We start from the raw sequence: 17,432 nt of genomic DNA, 5'->3' as shown, positions 1-17,432 counted from the left end.
AGCTAGAATACGCAGTGACTGGACACGGCACTGAATGGTATTTGTGTTTATAGCCATATGCATTCAGGGAGATATGCCTGTAACGCGATAATTTTACAAGGGGAAAGAAAAACGAACTCCTCTGATATCACCTTAACCCCTTTTGTTAGGCACTGGTTCGCACCTGAGTGTAGCAGAAATGAACATTAAAACGCGCATCCACTTCATCATTTCTTAATAATGGCCGCAAATGTGTTTGGCTTATGTCAAAAATTGGTACATTTGTTTTTTTAGAACGTTTTTGGAGTGGAAGGAGGCCCATGCAAATGAACGGTGCCAGGTCAAACGTGCTAAAAAAAAGTGCGCTATAAAAACGCAACACAACAGCGTCACTCATATCTTTAGTCGCTCAAAAGCCTTGGGTAACAGAAATCTTGAGCACTAATCTTTTTCTGGTGTCCATTTCAGTACTAAATACTGGCAGACAGAAGTACAGAAATAGACCTGAACCAAGTTTGCCCTCGTCTGAGCTGTCAATCAGTAGTGTGGTGAACTAGGGCACAGACCTATATACAGTAGCTACTGCAGCCGAAAAGCCCCAAGAGCTACCAATCAACTTCCTTGTTCCAAAAAAGTAGGAAAAAAAATTAGAAAAATCTGATTTTTTTTTTTAAATGTATCTAGTTATATCAACAACTACGCGATTCTTAATTAGAACAGGTTTAAAAGATATGTAAACCGCTAGAATGTAATATGACGCATGGCCAAGCTAGTGTTTTATGGCGAATCTAAAGCTTTTTCTTTCTAACATTCACAAAATATTTTTGGGCGGAATATCCTTTCTTGACAACATTGGGTCAACTAATTTTGTTTGAAAGCTCTTAAAACCTCATCCAGACCTTGAATGGATTCCCAAATGTATTAGGCAGCCTATAAAGTAGTCATTTTTCTCAATAAATAAATATAATAAAATACTTTATTCCCTCATCCACATATTTGAGGTGGATGGAGGAATTCGCCCCACTGAAGCCTCGTATGCACGTCCAAGGAACTCGACGGGGCGAAACACATGGTTTTGCTCGTCGAGTTCCTTGTGAAGCCGCCGAGGATCTCGGCGAGCCAAATTTTCCCATTGCCGTTGAGGAAAAAGAAGACATGCTTTCTTTTTGGCCCGACGAAATCCTCAGCGGTTTCCTTGTTGAAAAGTGTACACACGACCTCGGCAAAAAAAAACAACCCAGCAAGCTTCTGGTTTTTGCCGTGTGTACGAGGCCTGAGTCATTGTCTTCCAAAAGCAGAAAGACTTCCCCCCAGATCAGGATACACTGATCAGCGCTGCCAGCTATAACCGGCAGTACTGATCGAGCTGGAAAAGTCAGACAGGAGTCAAATTGATAGACTTCTGTCCACCCTCCATGCCTATACATAGATTGAAATTTCGGTCCATGTATGACTGGTTTAAAACAATTTTCATTACATGTACGATTTTTGCTAAAAACACATTGACTATTAGAATTTTGTTTGAAAAAAAAAATGGCATCCATTCGAATTTTCTTATCACTACCATTGATAACAAAAGTCAGTTTGACACTATTAGAAAATCAAATGAATGTATGGCCAGCTGTAGTTTATAAAGTATCCGTTTCTAGTTTACCTGCACCTCTGACCAGGGACAACACATAATCTGACAAATAATCTTCAATTCAATAAACATCTCCCATTGTATTTCACAAGAAACCGAAACAAAAGAACAATGAAAATCTATCGGAGCAGCAACTGGGTGTAATGTAATGCTGTCGTCTCTCAGGCATTTGTTAGTACGTCAGAGAGAAGGACAGCTATGACTGGTATGAAGGATTTAGCCGGGTACCAAAGATTTTATATTGCCCAACAGTTAGTACAGAGAACTTAACCCCATACTGACTATAACACCTATCATCTAAAAAATCTGCTCCATTTTCTGCTTCAAATAAAAAAGACAGCCACAGTCACCTGGTGTATTTATGATGTTAAATAAAAAATAAATATTATATATACCGTATTTTCCGGCGTATAAGATGACCTTTTACACCGGAATTTCACAGCCAAAAACCGGGAGTCGTCTTATATGCCGGGTTAAGCAGCTGCTCGCTCGATTTCAGGCGCTCTGTAAGTCTGTATTCTGTATTCTGCGCCGCTCAGCCAATCCCGATGCACTCTATTGATGACAGAGCATGCTAAGCCTGCTTGGATTGGAGTAATAACCTCTGCCAATCCGAGCAGGCTTAGCATGCTCTGTCATCAACACAGTGCATCGGGATTGGCTGAGCGGCGCATATACAGACTGCATATAGCACCCGGCGGCGGCGGCATTTTCGTTTTGAAAAGGCATTAAATACAGCCTTACAAAGCACCCGGCGACGGCCGTTTCATTTTTAAAAGGCATTCCATACAGCCTTACAAAGCACCCGACGGCGGTGGCGGCGGGGGGTCATCTAATACGGTGAGTAGACCACAAAACCACCGTTTTTTGCAGTGTATTAGGGGGTCGTCTTATATGCCGAGTCATCTTATACGCCGGCAAATACGGCATATATTATATATATATATATATATATATATTTGTATATATAGGGTAGGGGGCTCAAAATCCAACACAAGGCCCTGTCACCCACCGGCGGCACACGGCAGACAGAAAACAGCCCATGTGCTAAATCGGACAGTTTTACCAGCATGAACAGCCACTTACACGGATAATTTGATGAGAGATATAAGCAGAAATAAACACACAATTTACCACACACAGAATGTACAGAAACATAACAATATATTACAAATGCCATTGGTGCAGAGGGGAACGCGATTTTACATAGCCGACTTCCTGTCCAGAAATTCCGCAGCAAAATAATATCAACTGTCACTTTTGTTTCCTTCAGCCTAACATGGTATATAAACAATAGTCTGCACAGCAATGTTACATACAATGTAGAATAATTATAGGCCGTTCTCACAGGAAGTCTTTTTTTTCTAAAATGGTTTCTGGACTTTAAAGTGTCTCTAACGTCAAGAATAAAAACACAATATATTGCAGCTTACTGTTCCCTAGAAGTGACAGCTACAATCATTTTTTTCAGGCTTCCCTTTATTTTCACAAGTGATCCCGCCAGTAAGTCACTTCCTCTCATAGGCAACACTCACTGTATCTATGAAGTTGCAGTGTTGTCACCCTAGGACAGGACTACAAAACACCTCCTCTTCTTCTAGTCTCCACACCAAAGTGTGTATTTAATTCTCAATGACACCTGGGGACAATGATACTTGATAACAGTCATCAGAGGCACAGGAAGTTACCAGCTCACAAAATTGCTGGCAGGATGGACGCTTTAAATGGTATTATTAACAGACCAAAATAGAGCAAATAAGAGACATCCGTGGTTACGTTTTACATACACATTAAGCACAATCTGAAGATTTGATCAGTCTGCAGAATGTTAGCGATTGAGAGATGTTTTGGATTTGTTACAATTGAGTATTTTTCTAAATTTCTTGATCTACACCACTAACAGCCATGAGTCCATTTTCCGATGCGACGGTATTCCATCCGGTGACAATCATCTCATATTTATGGCTACCTTTATACAGCTGCATAATGATCATCTAAACCACCAGACTTGCCTGACAATGCTGAGCTGAGATTATAAACCCTTTGAAGTTCAATCAAATATATTTGAAAACATTTAAAAACTAAAAAAAAAGGCAAAAAGTGCTAAAAACCCATATGAGTCAAATGCCAGAGACTGACACAAGACTGTAACCAAGGAGACACTAGGGTGTTACATAAAACACTGATTAGAATAGAAAATTTGTAGATTTCTAATTGATCTTAAAGCCAAATTCCAGGAATTCAGCTGCTTTGTAAAAAAGTGCAGGCACACTACAAGTTAAGTCCAAGGAGGTGCATGACATCTCTTGAGCCTATCGCTATTATTTCAATGTGACAGGTTTATGGCTCTGCCAGAGCATACATGACACTTGGGGCTGTGAGAGCAGACCCTCCACACTGCTGCCCATTCAGAGAAGCCTTTGTATTTTGTGAATGAGCTCACACATTACAAAGTCTTCTGTGATTGGGCAGGAGGAGGGAAGGGACAAGCACAGCAGCTGCATCGACTCTAATGTTAATGGATGCTTACACCTAAAGCATCAGTGTTGGGCTCCCAGAAATACACCGATGGCCATCTTCTGGAAGTGCAATAAAACTGCCAGATGTAAATAGTGTAGATAAGTCCAGGAGATGTCATGAATCTCTTTAAAACTTTACATTTGTAAAGGAACTGAATCCCTGGAATTCAGCTTTAAAGAGGAAAACACAGGAAACTTCAAGCAGCTACACCTTAAAATAATTTGTGTTTCTGTACAGTACGGATCCCACATCATAAATCACTTAAAGCGGGGGTTCACCCTATCGACAGGAAAAAAAAAATTTTTTTTTCTTTTACCTTTAAATCAGGCACTGTAGCGCGAGCTACAGTATGCCTGTCCCGAATTTTTTCCCCCCATACTCACCTTGTAGTCGTCCATCGAAGATACCGGGGAATGGGCGTGCCTCTGGAGACGGAGGATGATTGACGGCCGGCTCTGGCGCGTCACGCTTCTCCGGAAATAGCCGAAATAGGCTTGGTCTTCACGACGCGTGCGCATAGCCTGTGCGCACGCGCCGTGAAGAGCCGAGACCTACTCCGGCTGTCTTCGGGGAGAGTGACGTGCCAGGGCCGGCCGTCAATCATCCTCCCTCTCCATAGGCACGCCCATTCCCCGCGGGAGCCGAAATCTACGATGGACGACTACGAGGTGAGTACGGGGTTAAAAAAATCGGGACAGGCATACTGTAGCTCGCGCTACAATGCCTGTCTCGATGGTAACATCATGTGGGTCAGGGTGAACTACCGCTTTAAAGAATATAATCCATGTAATAAATCCTGAAAGGAGGACAAGTTCCCGAGAGCTATCACTGCCAGGCCTATACAGAGTTGCTCAAACCTGATTAGTTTTATCACTTAGAACATTTCGGAAGCTCAGATCCTTTTCTTCTGTAGGGGTAGTATAGGCAAGCCCAGGGTTAGGCATCCTCGGCACTCCAGCAATAGTGCTGCTGCTACTACTACTACTACTACTACTACTACTACTACTACTACTATCCCCCCCCCCCCCCCGCCTCTGGGAGCCAGGCCTGTGGCTGTCAGAGTCTAGCAATGTCTAATGGGATCTGTGGCTTCACCACTTCTGGAGTGCTGAGGTTGCCTACTCTTTGTAGGCTAGGGCCCTACACTGAACTAAACTAAACCCTCCTTATCCTTTTCAGCCAAGGAAGCTTCTATCTTAGGCCTCGTACACACGACTGTTTTCCTTGACAAAATCCATCAAGAAAAATGCTGGCAGAGCTTTTTTGCCGAGAAAAATGGTTGGGTGTATGGCCCCGTACACACGACCAGTTTCCTCGGCAGAATTCAGCTTCCGACCGAGTTTCTGGCTGAATTCTGCCGAGAAACCCGGCCGTGTGTACACTTTCGGCCGAGGAAGCCGACGAGGACCTCGGCGAGGAAATAGAGAACATGTTCTCTATTTCCTCGTTGTTCTATGGGAGCTCTCGTCCCGCCGAGCTCCTCGGCGGCTTCAGGGCTGAACTGGCCGAGGAACTCGATGTGTTTGGCACGTCGAGTTCCTCGGCCGTGTGTACGAGGCCTAAGTTTTTCGTTGAGAAAACTGTCGTGGATCTTGACGAGAAAAAAAAAAAGAACAAGTTCCTCGTCGGGCTGGTTTACGTCGAGAAACACGTTCGTGTGTATGCTTAGAAACATGTGCAGGCTCAGAATAAAGTATGAGACGGGAGCGCACCTTCGGTAAAAGTAGGGTTTGTAATGGAGATAGCACATTCGTCACGCTGTAACAGACTGAAAAGCGTGAATCGTCTCTCACCAAATTTTTACTTAACACGCAGTAACATGAGATTAGTAAAAGCAGCCCCAAGGGTTGTGCCAGTGGAATCAAACTTCCCCTTTATAGTGCCGTCGTACGTGTTGTACGTCACCGCGTTTGAGAACGACGAGATTTTGTCTTGACAGTGTGTATGCAAAGAAAGCTTGACAAGATTCTCGTCAAGGAAAACGACATTTCATTTACGACGAGATTCTCGGTCGTGTGTACGCGGCTTTAGTGTCTGTTTGAATTGCAACTGCCATTGTGCTGCACATGTGATCAGTCCTGACTCCAGCCATTTCATGGTTTGATAGTTTGGTTGAGAGAACAAGCAAAATATGACAGTTCGCATTCCCGCCATATTTTTTATGGGTTTTGTTTCGCTTTAAGGCCCCATTCATACCAAAATGCTGGAAAGGTATGTTTTGGCTTACCACATGGCACAGAAACACGCTTGCCTCTACTACACACATTTGGGTGGTGTAAATTGTTAATGGTACTGCAAACACATCTCGTTTTGAGACACCAAACCACTTTGATATGTGGCGCAATTTTTAAAAAGCTGCGCCTGCCCTACTTTTTGCTTGGTCCCATGCATTTGGCAACACATTCAAATGAATAGTCTGTCAAAAATGGAACGCACAGGAACACAGAAAAATGCACGCTATCTGGTGTGAACCTAACATGACGCTGCCTACTAGTGCACATCCCTTTATCCATCAGCCTCCTCTTCTTGTAGAGAGACATTCAATCATAATTGTACAAAATTGCTTTATACACGACCTTGTATAAAAGCTGAGATAAAGCCGAGTCTACACTAGTTGACTTTTGATGGACATTTATGGATGTGAACGTTTGTCTTTCAAATCCTTAGTGTGGTCAAATCAATGTTGGTTTTTAACCACAGTGACGAGAAAATTTAAGTAGGATGGAAAATGTCTGAAATGTACGAATTTCTAACAGTGAATCGGTGAATGTAGTTTTCGTTTGGTAAAGTCCATTTATTCCAATATCGAATGTTAAAAGCAAACAAAATCTTGAACTACTTTTGAATGGTCTGAGAATTTTCGTACAAAATTTTCCTAAGAATGTTATGAATTTTTCACTCCAAATTCTACTCTTCTAAGCTTTAAGGCCTTGTACACACGGCCAGACATGTCCGATGAAAACGGTCCGCGGACCGTTTTCATCGGATATGTCTGCTGAGAGGTTTTGGTCTGATGGTTGTACACACCATCAGACCAAAATCCCCGCGGACAGAGAACGCAGTGATGTATACGACACCGACGTTCTCTGACGCGGAAGTTCAATGCTTCCACACATGCGTCGAATCAATTCGACGCATGCACGGGATTTCGGGCCGCTGGTTATACGTCATAACCAGCGGACATGTCCGATGAGTCATACTGACCATCGGACATGTCCGATGAGTCATACTGACCATCGGACATGTCCGACGGACATGGTTCCAGCGGACAAGTTTCTTAGCATGCTAAGAAACTTTTGTCCGCTGGAAACCTGTCCGCTCGGCCAGGAATCCGGTCCGGTAGGCCCTACACACGGTCGGACATGTCCGCGGAAACTGGTCCGCGGACCAGTTTCAGCAGACATGTTCGGTCGTGTGTACGAGACCGAAGTCTTCCATCAGAAATCTAACCCAGGCAAGCTGTAAAGGGACTAGAGGACTGAATTCAGAAGCATGGAGGTTGATCTATTAAAGGCAAATATACTGTGCACTGCAAATGCATTTTAAGTGCAGTCGCTGTAGATCCGGGGGCGAAGCTCTGAGATGAGGGGGAGGCTCTGCTGATCATCCAATCAAGTACAAGCAAAAATACATTGTTCTTATGTTGCTTGCATTGGATTGGGTATTCTTTGCAAAGTAAAGCTTTACCTCATTTACCAAGCTCTGAAGCAAGTGCACTTTGAGTGCAAATGCCTTTAGTAAATCCACCCCCATTGTCTGCTGAACTATCCATGTGAGAGCGGGACAAGCAAGAGCAACAGGTGATGCCGGACAATGAGCTGCTTTCAGGCAACTATCATAGATCACATTACAGCCGTCCTAGGTGACAGCTATACCGCTACTTTGTAAGGCACTTGTATCAATGTCTGACAAAGATCCCCAACATGGCTCACAATCTTGTATTTTAGATCTACTGAATGCTCCATTATTAAAATTTGCATTGCCCGCATTCTCCACCAAAAAAAAAAAAAAAATTGCATTGTAGTCAAGGGGCCTCGTTAGCATAAAAAACATGGTGTGATTTTGAGAAATGCGACATCCCAGCAGGGCAACCACGACTAGAGATCTTAACGAATTGCCCATTTTGACGGAACAACAGCGCTGCCATGCATATAGGATGGATGGAACGGTGAGTGTGGCCCCATAACATTAATGGAAATCTCTGCTATGACAGTGTACTGCGCATGTGCGGATGAACTGTATGGCTTCTCCATGATTATTCCTGTTATCATTGGGGCATGCTCAGTGTCCTAGCCAATATGTAGGATAGCACCAAACAATGAGAATTCTACTTAGTTGTACCCATGCAATTATGCCTCTGCATTCAGAGGCATAAGAATTTTTCTAAACAGCTAAAATAGATTTACGGGTGTATGCATATACGGTACATGCATTTATGCATATTTACTGTACACACGTATAGGCAGGCAATAAATATGCTTGTACGGATCGCATTTTTTATTACGCCAATCTATATAACAGAGCTAAATGCCGCTATGTGCATAGACACATTGGTTATAATAGAGCTACAATTAGATAAGTTAAAACAAAAAAAAAATGCTGTGACAGATCTATGCCGTTATTTATTTATTTATTTTTTGCTTCTGTGTGCATGAGCCCTTACTAGGAGTTTGGTTCACAGAACTAAAAGGTGACAGGTGATCCAGAATTCCACCTCAATGTCTTTTATTTTAATCTTTTTTCTATGGTTCTTTATGGTATGCAATAATGAAAAGAATGCCTCTCTACAGCTAGCCAGAGAATGGCATTACCCCCGCTGTAGCCATAAAATCTCATGTATAAAACTCCACACCAGAATGTCATAAAGAAAAAAGGACATGCCATTTTGAAGAATGCCTTTTAGTAGAGTTGTCATTCCCTGTATCACCCAGACTGTGCAAGAACGAAACATTACTTCCAGCCAAACAATCGCTTCTCCTACCAAACCCTACATCAGAGGGTGGCCACTATAACATAATAGCAACTCTACAGCCAAGGCTGAGCCAACCTTGTCTATTCTCTTGTCCCATAGACCTCTATTGTCTTGTCCCATAGACCATATACCACTGCTTTGCATCCACTGACTGCACATCTTTGTACAGTGTATCAAAGTTGCTTGTGAAGCCAGAATACAGTAACATTATAAAATCGGATACACTTGCACCCCGAAGAGAAGGCAGGATGTGTCGGTAGACAAGTGGTCAGGGGAAGCACCTCCATGTTTTTGTAGCTGAAGGACTTTTCCATGTTATAGGAGCATAGAACTTACTTATAACCTTTTTAAAGGCTCCATGCACACCGGCTTAAAAATCGCTGCTTCTCCAGGAGTTTTTAGTTCTGCTTGTAGAAGCAGCTTTACAGGCATATTCTAAGGTCAGCATTTAGAGGCAAAAAAAAACCTTCTGGTTTGCATTTTTGATTGGAGCTTTCTGGCAGAAAATAATTGCCTAAACTGTGTACAAAAACGCTCTATATGAGGTGTTTTTTTTTCAAAAGGAACTGGCGTTTTTTTTTCTTAAGCCCAGTGTGCATGGAGCCTAATGCCGCGTACACACGATCGGAATTTCCGACAACAAATGTTCGATGTGAGCTTTTGGTCGGATATTCCGACTGTGTGTACGCTCCATCGGACATTTGCTGTCGGAATTTCCGACAACAAATGTTTGAGAGCTGGTCCTCTAATTTTCCGACGGCAAAGGTTCCTTTCTGAAAGTCCGTTCGTCTGTATGCAAATCCGACCCACAAAAATCCTACGCATGCTGGGAATCAATTTGACGCATGCTCGGAATCATTGAACTTCCTATTTCTAGGCTCGTTGTAGTGTTATACGTGACCGCGTTCTTGGCAAACAGAATTTCCAACAACATTTGTGTCACTGTGTGTATGCAAGACAAGTTTGAGCCAACATTCTGTAGAGAAAAAAAAACACGGTTTTGTTGTCGGAAATTCCGATTGTGTGTACGCGGCATAAGAGAATCACTATGACACCGCCATGCAATTGTCATTTCAATCTGCTAGACAGCATAGACATCAGACTTATGGGGAATGATTTTCTAAAGGACAATTTTTACTTATTGAATAAGCTAAAGATGTGTAGAAAAACACTTTATTTCTTCTTTGCACATGATTGGATATATTTTGCAAAGTCATTTTTTACCCAACTTTCCCTCATTTACTACGAAATAGAAAGTTTCCTTTGCAAAGTGAACCTGCTCATCCTTTACCAACATCCTTTACTAAATCACCCAAAAGGCAAGTAACTATTTTTCCTTTTTTTAACATGCCAGCCTCTCAACTGACAGACCCACTTTGCAAATATTTAAAAAAAGTCAATAGGGGGAGAGAGAGGGGAGAAGAGAAGGGAATGTGCCATAGTATAAAGAACACCATCATAGACGTAGTATTATAATGATGGACCTAACTCTGTACCCACACAAATTTACTTTGTATTTTTGTAGTATGTAATATGTATAAGTTATATGTATGAAGAACTTATGAATTTTATAACGGTTGTTGATTTTAAAAAAATTTAAGAAAGCTTGTAAAAGTTTTTTTTCTATGTGAAAACAATAAAAATAATTTAAACATAAAAAAAAGTCAATAAAAAAATAAAAAATTAAATAAATAAATGCCAGTACAAAAAAAAATGCATTCTTTAACGTTGCTTTATTTTCTGAAGTTAAGTTGGATAAAAATCATAAATAGGAATCAAAAAAAAAAAACTTCTGGTTTGCATTTTTGATTGGTGCTTTCTGGCAGAAAATAATAGCCTAAACTGTGTACTTTCTGCAAAGGGAACTGCAAAATAAAATAGTGATATAAAATGTGTATATGACCTAAACAAGGGGGGTCAGTCTGATCTCGTGTACACAACCACACTCCGAGTCCTTTCTGTCCTAACAGAGAATGAATGCGATTGTCTCTTGTTGCGATTGTCGCTGGTTCAAATGCTGGGATATCAGCACCATGATTTGGAGAGCTGCTGGTGTTTTGAAAAGAGAAACAAAAATCTCCAACAAGTCTAAAGTGGTCTTTATAGCCTGAGGTTAGCGATTCAAATAAATAATAATTTATATATTATTTTCATATACTAGTTATTTAATAACAAGAAAAAGAGGGTTTATTTACTATGTGTAAAACATCTATCACCCATGATCTATATATATATATCTATCTATCTATATATATATAGATAGATATATATAGATATATATCTACACACATATATATATCTATATATATATATATATATATATAGATAGATATATATCTACATTATATATATATATATATATGATAGATAGATAGATAGATAGATATATATGTGTATGTATATATATATATATATATATATATATATATATATATATATATATATATGTATGTATGTGTGCATATATATATATATATATATATATATATATATATATATATATATATATATATATATATATATATCTATCTATCTATCTATCTATCTATCTATCTATATATATATATATATATATATATATATATATATATATATATATATATATATATATATATAAAATAGATCATGGATAATAGATTTTTTACACACACACATATGATTATATAAACCCTCTTTTTCTTGTTATTAAATAACTAGTATCATCCATGATCTATTATATCTATATATATATATATATATATATATATATATATATATATATATATATATATATATATATATATATATATATATATATACACACATATATATCTATATAGATATATATATATATAGATATATATCTACACACATATATATATCTATATATCTATATATATATATATATATATAGATAGATAGATATGTGTATGTATGTGTTTATATTTATATATATATATATATATATATATATATATATATATATATATATATATATATATATATATATATATATATATATATATATAATGTATGTGTGTATGTATATATATATATATAAATAGATCATTGATAATAGATTTTTTACACACACATATATGATTATATAAACCCTCTTTTTCTTGTTATTAAATAACTAGTATATGAAAATAATAAGCAGATTCCTACAGACGAATGTAGTAGATAGGTGCAGCTATGGAAAAATCCTGCCTTTTATATATTTTGTAAATTCACGTCTTGCAAGAATCCCTCTAATAAACAGTGCAAAGGTTTGGGAAAAAAACAAACAGAAAAGTAGGCAAAATAATAAACACTTATAAACATGCAACATGAGGAATACATCACACAAATAGAAACATTTGCAGGAAATCCAAACAAAAAAAATAAAAATAAAAAAAACTCCGAAGACTACAAAGTTACATTTAGGAGAGAGCAGTGGACTCCAATTTGCAGGGTATAATGTGTGTATGCTGAGCCTCCTGCGCCCACAATGGGCACATCTGCTGGAGCAGAAAATAATGGTGTGCGTCTGTCACACTAGAAGAGTCGCATGCAGCAATTTACCTAAATCTCAGGATCATTGAGCGCTCTGCAATTTTGTTCTCCCTGAAAGATCATAGAGGAGCCCTGAGCTGCCCAAACATCATCACATTTCCAACTTACACAATAAAAAAAATGACGCCAAACAAAAAAAAAAAAAGTGTCTTTTACTGATTTGATAAATTTCACGCAACTTATAGTGGACATACATGGTGCGATAAAACCGAACGATCGAAGTACAATACAATAAAACAACTAAATGGAAAACTGGTCGAGCAAAACAAAAATGATAAGACAGAGTAACAGTTCCAATCGACCCAGGTGGATTGGCTATGGTGGAAAAGAGAAAAATCAATCGCACAGAGTCGATTAATGGCGTTCTTCACATCCTTGAGAATCAATTACAAATGATTAACACACAAAAGGTTTAAAAAATGCCATAATTCGAAGCAGTATTGGGCCAAATGCCATCCATGCCAGGACGGAGCCATAATTCAACCCAGTGTTGTCACTGTAGGACAGACAGTGGGGTAGGACTACACCTTCCTCTCTTTCCATAACAAGGGGGGGTTTGTAGAGATAGCAGGGAACAATGCTAACTGATAACAGTCCAGAGGTAGACAGTACAATAAGATTCCTGGCCGGGTGAGCAGCTATTGTTTTGCACTTGTTGATCAGATATAATACAGGCCTATCACTCATGGATTTATCAGACCAGGGGTTGATTTACAAATACTGGAGAGTGCAAAATCAGGTGCAGTTTTTCATAGAAACCACCAATCAGCTTCCAGGTTTTATTATCAAAGCTTAATTAAGAAGCTGAAGTTAGAAGCCGATTGGCTACCATGCGATGCTGCACCAGATTTTGCACTCTCCAGTTTTAGTAAATTAGCCCCAAAGGGAACAAATAAGAGGGATGTATTTTACGAGTTCCATGCACTTTATTATTACTATCAGCTGAGAACAGACTAAGAGGCCCTTAATTTTTTTTAGCACACTTTTCATACATCGGCCCTATGTGACGGTGCCAGCTGTGTGTGCACTAGAGGTGATGGCCTCCTGCTATTACCCATCTGCAGCCAATGGCATCAAGAGACAAGAGATCTGTATTAATACACCATTACATCCGATCATCATGCAATGTATGAAGAGAGATGTGAAGGGTGTATGGGGGACAACGCACATGTTAGGATCCTATCATGAGGGAGGTGAAGGGTTGAAAGTGCCAGACTGGAAGGGGATATAATGCCAGTACTGGGGGGGGGGGGGGGGGTCTGATCTGCACAGACAGGAATGGGGGTATATTGTCAGTATTGGGGGCAGGGGGGGGGGGGTGTCTGATCTGCACAGATAGCAATGGGGGTATATTGTCAGTATGGGGGGGGGGGGTCGGATTCTGCACAGACAGAAATGGGGGTATATTGTCAGTATTGGGGGGGGTGTCTGATCTGCACAGACTGGAAGGGGTATAATGCCAGTACTGGGGGGTCTGATACTGCACAGACTGGAATGGGGGTATAATGCCAGTACTGGGGGGCCTGATCTGCACAGACTGGAAGGGATATAATGCCAGTACTGGTGGGGTCTGATTCTGCCATGACTGGAATGGGGGATATTGCCAGTATTTGGGGCAGGGGGCAGATTCTGCACAGACTGGAAGGGGTATAATGCCAGTACTGATGGGGTCTAAGTCTACATGGACTGGAATGGGGGTATGTTGCCAGTACTGGTGGGGTCCAATTCTGATGCAGATGACGGAGTGTCATTGTCACCATCACATGTCCCCAAATTGGAGAATATCTTATTCTGATGATCAGAGTGCTCGGTATAGGAGTTGTTATCTATTTCTATTGTTCTCTTCATCCTGATCAATGCAGTCCAGCAAGTGACAGGGACAAGCAGAATGTCACCAAGGGGGTGTAGTTTAGGAAAACAATTCTAATGATTTGGGGGCATATACTGGGAATGGCTGAACAGGTTATACAAGGACTGAGCACAGATCTTTGGAAATAAAGGAGACCTGTGGGACCTTCCATACCTGAGTGGGGGTCCTTCACCCTGAATGGAGTCTAGATAGGGGTGATCATTACTGACAACCAGGGACAATGCCGGGGACAGAATGGGAACTGGAGACTGATGACATCTAGGATTCCATTCTGTTATGTATGATTGGAGACAATTCTAGGGACAAACCTAAACTGTCCCTGAAATCAGAGACCAATGGCACCTACATGGTCCATACTGGTATGTATATTGCTGCCAATGTCTGAACCTGAGCACACTTTCAGGGACAACTATACAATAATACTGACATTTATGATAGGATCACTTGTTATTGAAAATTAGACATATTTCCAGGGAAAAACTTGGACTGTTCCTGGAAATCAGAGACTGGCTGCATTTATGGGATCAATACTGGAATTATATTATTGGCAATTACTGAATAGGCCACTTCCAGGGACAGGTATTAGGCGGCATGTGTCCGATCCATACTGGGATTATAACACTGCTGTGTATTAGGGACAATTGGTGAGATTTCCAGGGACAGGACATGGAGGGGTGCAGGAGATCAGAGCCCAGGGATGGATTCATACTGGTGAGGAGTGAAATGTGGGGTGCAGAGAGATTAGAGACTGATGGCCATCATATCCCATGTATGATCCTATGTATGATCCTATGCAAGATCCCATGTATGATCCTATGCAAGATCCCATGTATGATCCTATGCAAGATCCCATGTATGATCCTATGCACGATCCCATGTATGATCCTATGCAAGATCCCATGTATGATCCTATGCAAGATCCCATGTATGATCCTATGTGTGATTCTATGCATAATCCTATGTGTGATTCTATGCAAGATCCCATGTATGATTCTATGCAAGATCCCATGTATGATTCTATGCAAGATCCTATGTATGATTTTATGTATGATTATATGCAAGATCCAATGTATGATCCTATGCAAGATCTCATGTATGATTCTATGCAAGATCCCATGTATGATTATATGCAAGATCCCATGTATGATCCTATGTATGATTCTATGCAAGATTCCATGTATGATTATATGCAAGATCCCATGTATGATCCTATGTATGATTATATGCAAGATCCCATGTATGATCCTATGCAAGATCCCATGTATGATTCTATGCAAGATCCTATGTATGATTCTATGTATGATCCTATGCAAGATCCTATGTATGATCCTATGTATGATCCTATGAAAGATTCTATGTATGATTCTATGTATGATCCTATGTATGATCCTATGAAAGATCCTATGTATGATCCTATGCAAGATCCTATGCGAAATTGGAGGCATTTCCATGGACAGCCTGGAAGTCACAGACTGCTGGCATTGATGATATAATTGGTTATTAGTGTACATTGGTATATTGATGATATAATTGGTTATTGGGGAGATATGGGGGACAGAGCTGGAGATCTATGTGATGTGATGGTATAGATGAGACAATGTGTTCCTCCTGAGCCCCAGGACTCTTCCAGGGACAGAGAAGCCTGAGTGTGTATGGGTGCCCCCCTGCAGACCGATCTCCCATATGCCCCCTGCAGACCGATCTCCCCCTGCAGACCGATCTCCCCCTGCAGACCGATTTCCCTGGTGCCCCCTGCAGACCGATCTCCCTGGTGCCCCCTGCAGACCGATCTCCCCCTGCAGACCGATCTCCCATATGCCCCCTGCAGACCGATCTCCCCCTGCAGACCGATCTCCCCCTGCAGACCGATTTCCCTGGTGCCCCCTGCAGACCGATCTCCCTGGTGCCCCCTGCAGACCGATCTCCCATATGCCCCCTGCAGACCGATCTCCCCCTGCAGACCGATTTCCCTGGTGCCTCCTGCAGACCGATCTCCCTGGTGCCCCCCTGCAGACCGATCTCCCATATGCCCCCTGCAGACCGATCTCCCCCTGCAGACCGATTTCCCTGGTGCCCCCTGCAGACCGATCTCCCCGTGCAGACCGATCTCCCAGATGCCCCCTGCAGACCGATCTCCCCGGTGCCCCCCTGCAGACCGATCTCCTTCTGCAGCCCGATCTCCCCTGTGCCACCTGTAGCTCCGGGCATTGCCCCCCTGGCAGTGAGTTGTTACTTGCCTCTGTCTTGGTGATCCGGTGTCTGGCCAGCTTGACCACGGCGAAGTTCCCTTTGCCTAAAGTGCGTTCTATATCATAGAATCCGACCCGGACCGGAGCCCGGTGTACATGCCTCTGACAATCCGCCATGACCATGCTTGGAGCCGGCCGGAGAGATCCACAGAGCCCCGGACATGCACCGATCAGCCGGCCATGGCAGCCGCTAGCGGAGAGGAGCGCACACGGGACCGCATTCCTCATACAGCCACACCGTGTTCATCATCCCCGGTGACAGCTCGTCATTGTGTGCGATATACCGGGCCATCCACCATCACAGGCCGATCCCGGTCTATGCGTGTGTGTGGGGGGGAGGGGAGATCACAACCGGCTCGGCGGAGTGCAGGAAACCAGCGAGAGGTCTGTGCGAGCCTCTGCCGCTTCCAGCAGGCATCATGTTCTCGGGGCTGACGTCCATTGACGTCAGAGCCACAGGAGGGCTGAGGGGCGGTGCCTCGGCTTCTCTCCCTCTCCGCCTTCCTGTTCTACCTTCTTCACAGTTCGCTTGCCAAATAGGTTACCCCTGGCAACCCGAGCCCGCTCTGACGTCAGCAGCCCTTCTGTACACACTGCCAGTCAAGACTGGAGCCTCAGAGATATGCTGAGGGAGAGAGATACCTAGAGAGAGACAGAGACAAAAAG

The 17,432-nt window shown here is 41.8% G+C and overlaps 1 protein-coding gene across 2 annotated transcripts in view; it reads right to left on the bottom strand.

Moving 5' to 3' along the window:
- SIK2 (salt inducible kinase 2) overlaps positions 1–17,216 on the bottom strand; it is a 265,141-nt gene extending 247,925 nt beyond the window's left edge. For both annotated transcript variants that reach the window (XM_040325400.1, XM_040325401.1), the window contains exon 1: positions 16,755–17,216. In XM_040325400.1, coding sequence (XP_040181334.1) covers positions 16,755–16,994 — 240 coding nt within the window. In that variant the 5' untranslated portion in view covers positions 16,995–17,216. The remainder of the gene's footprint in view (positions 1–16,754) is intronic.
- Between the last annotated feature and the right edge of the window lie 216 nt (positions 17,217–17,432).

The sequence above is a fragment of the Rana temporaria genome, chromosome 10 (assembly GCF_905171775.1).
Source record: "Rana temporaria chromosome 10, aRanTem1.1, whole genome shotgun sequence".
NCBI lineage: Eukaryota > Metazoa > Chordata > Amphibia > Anura > Ranidae > Rana > Rana temporaria.
This window is presented reverse-complemented; position numbering and strand designations above follow the sequence as displayed.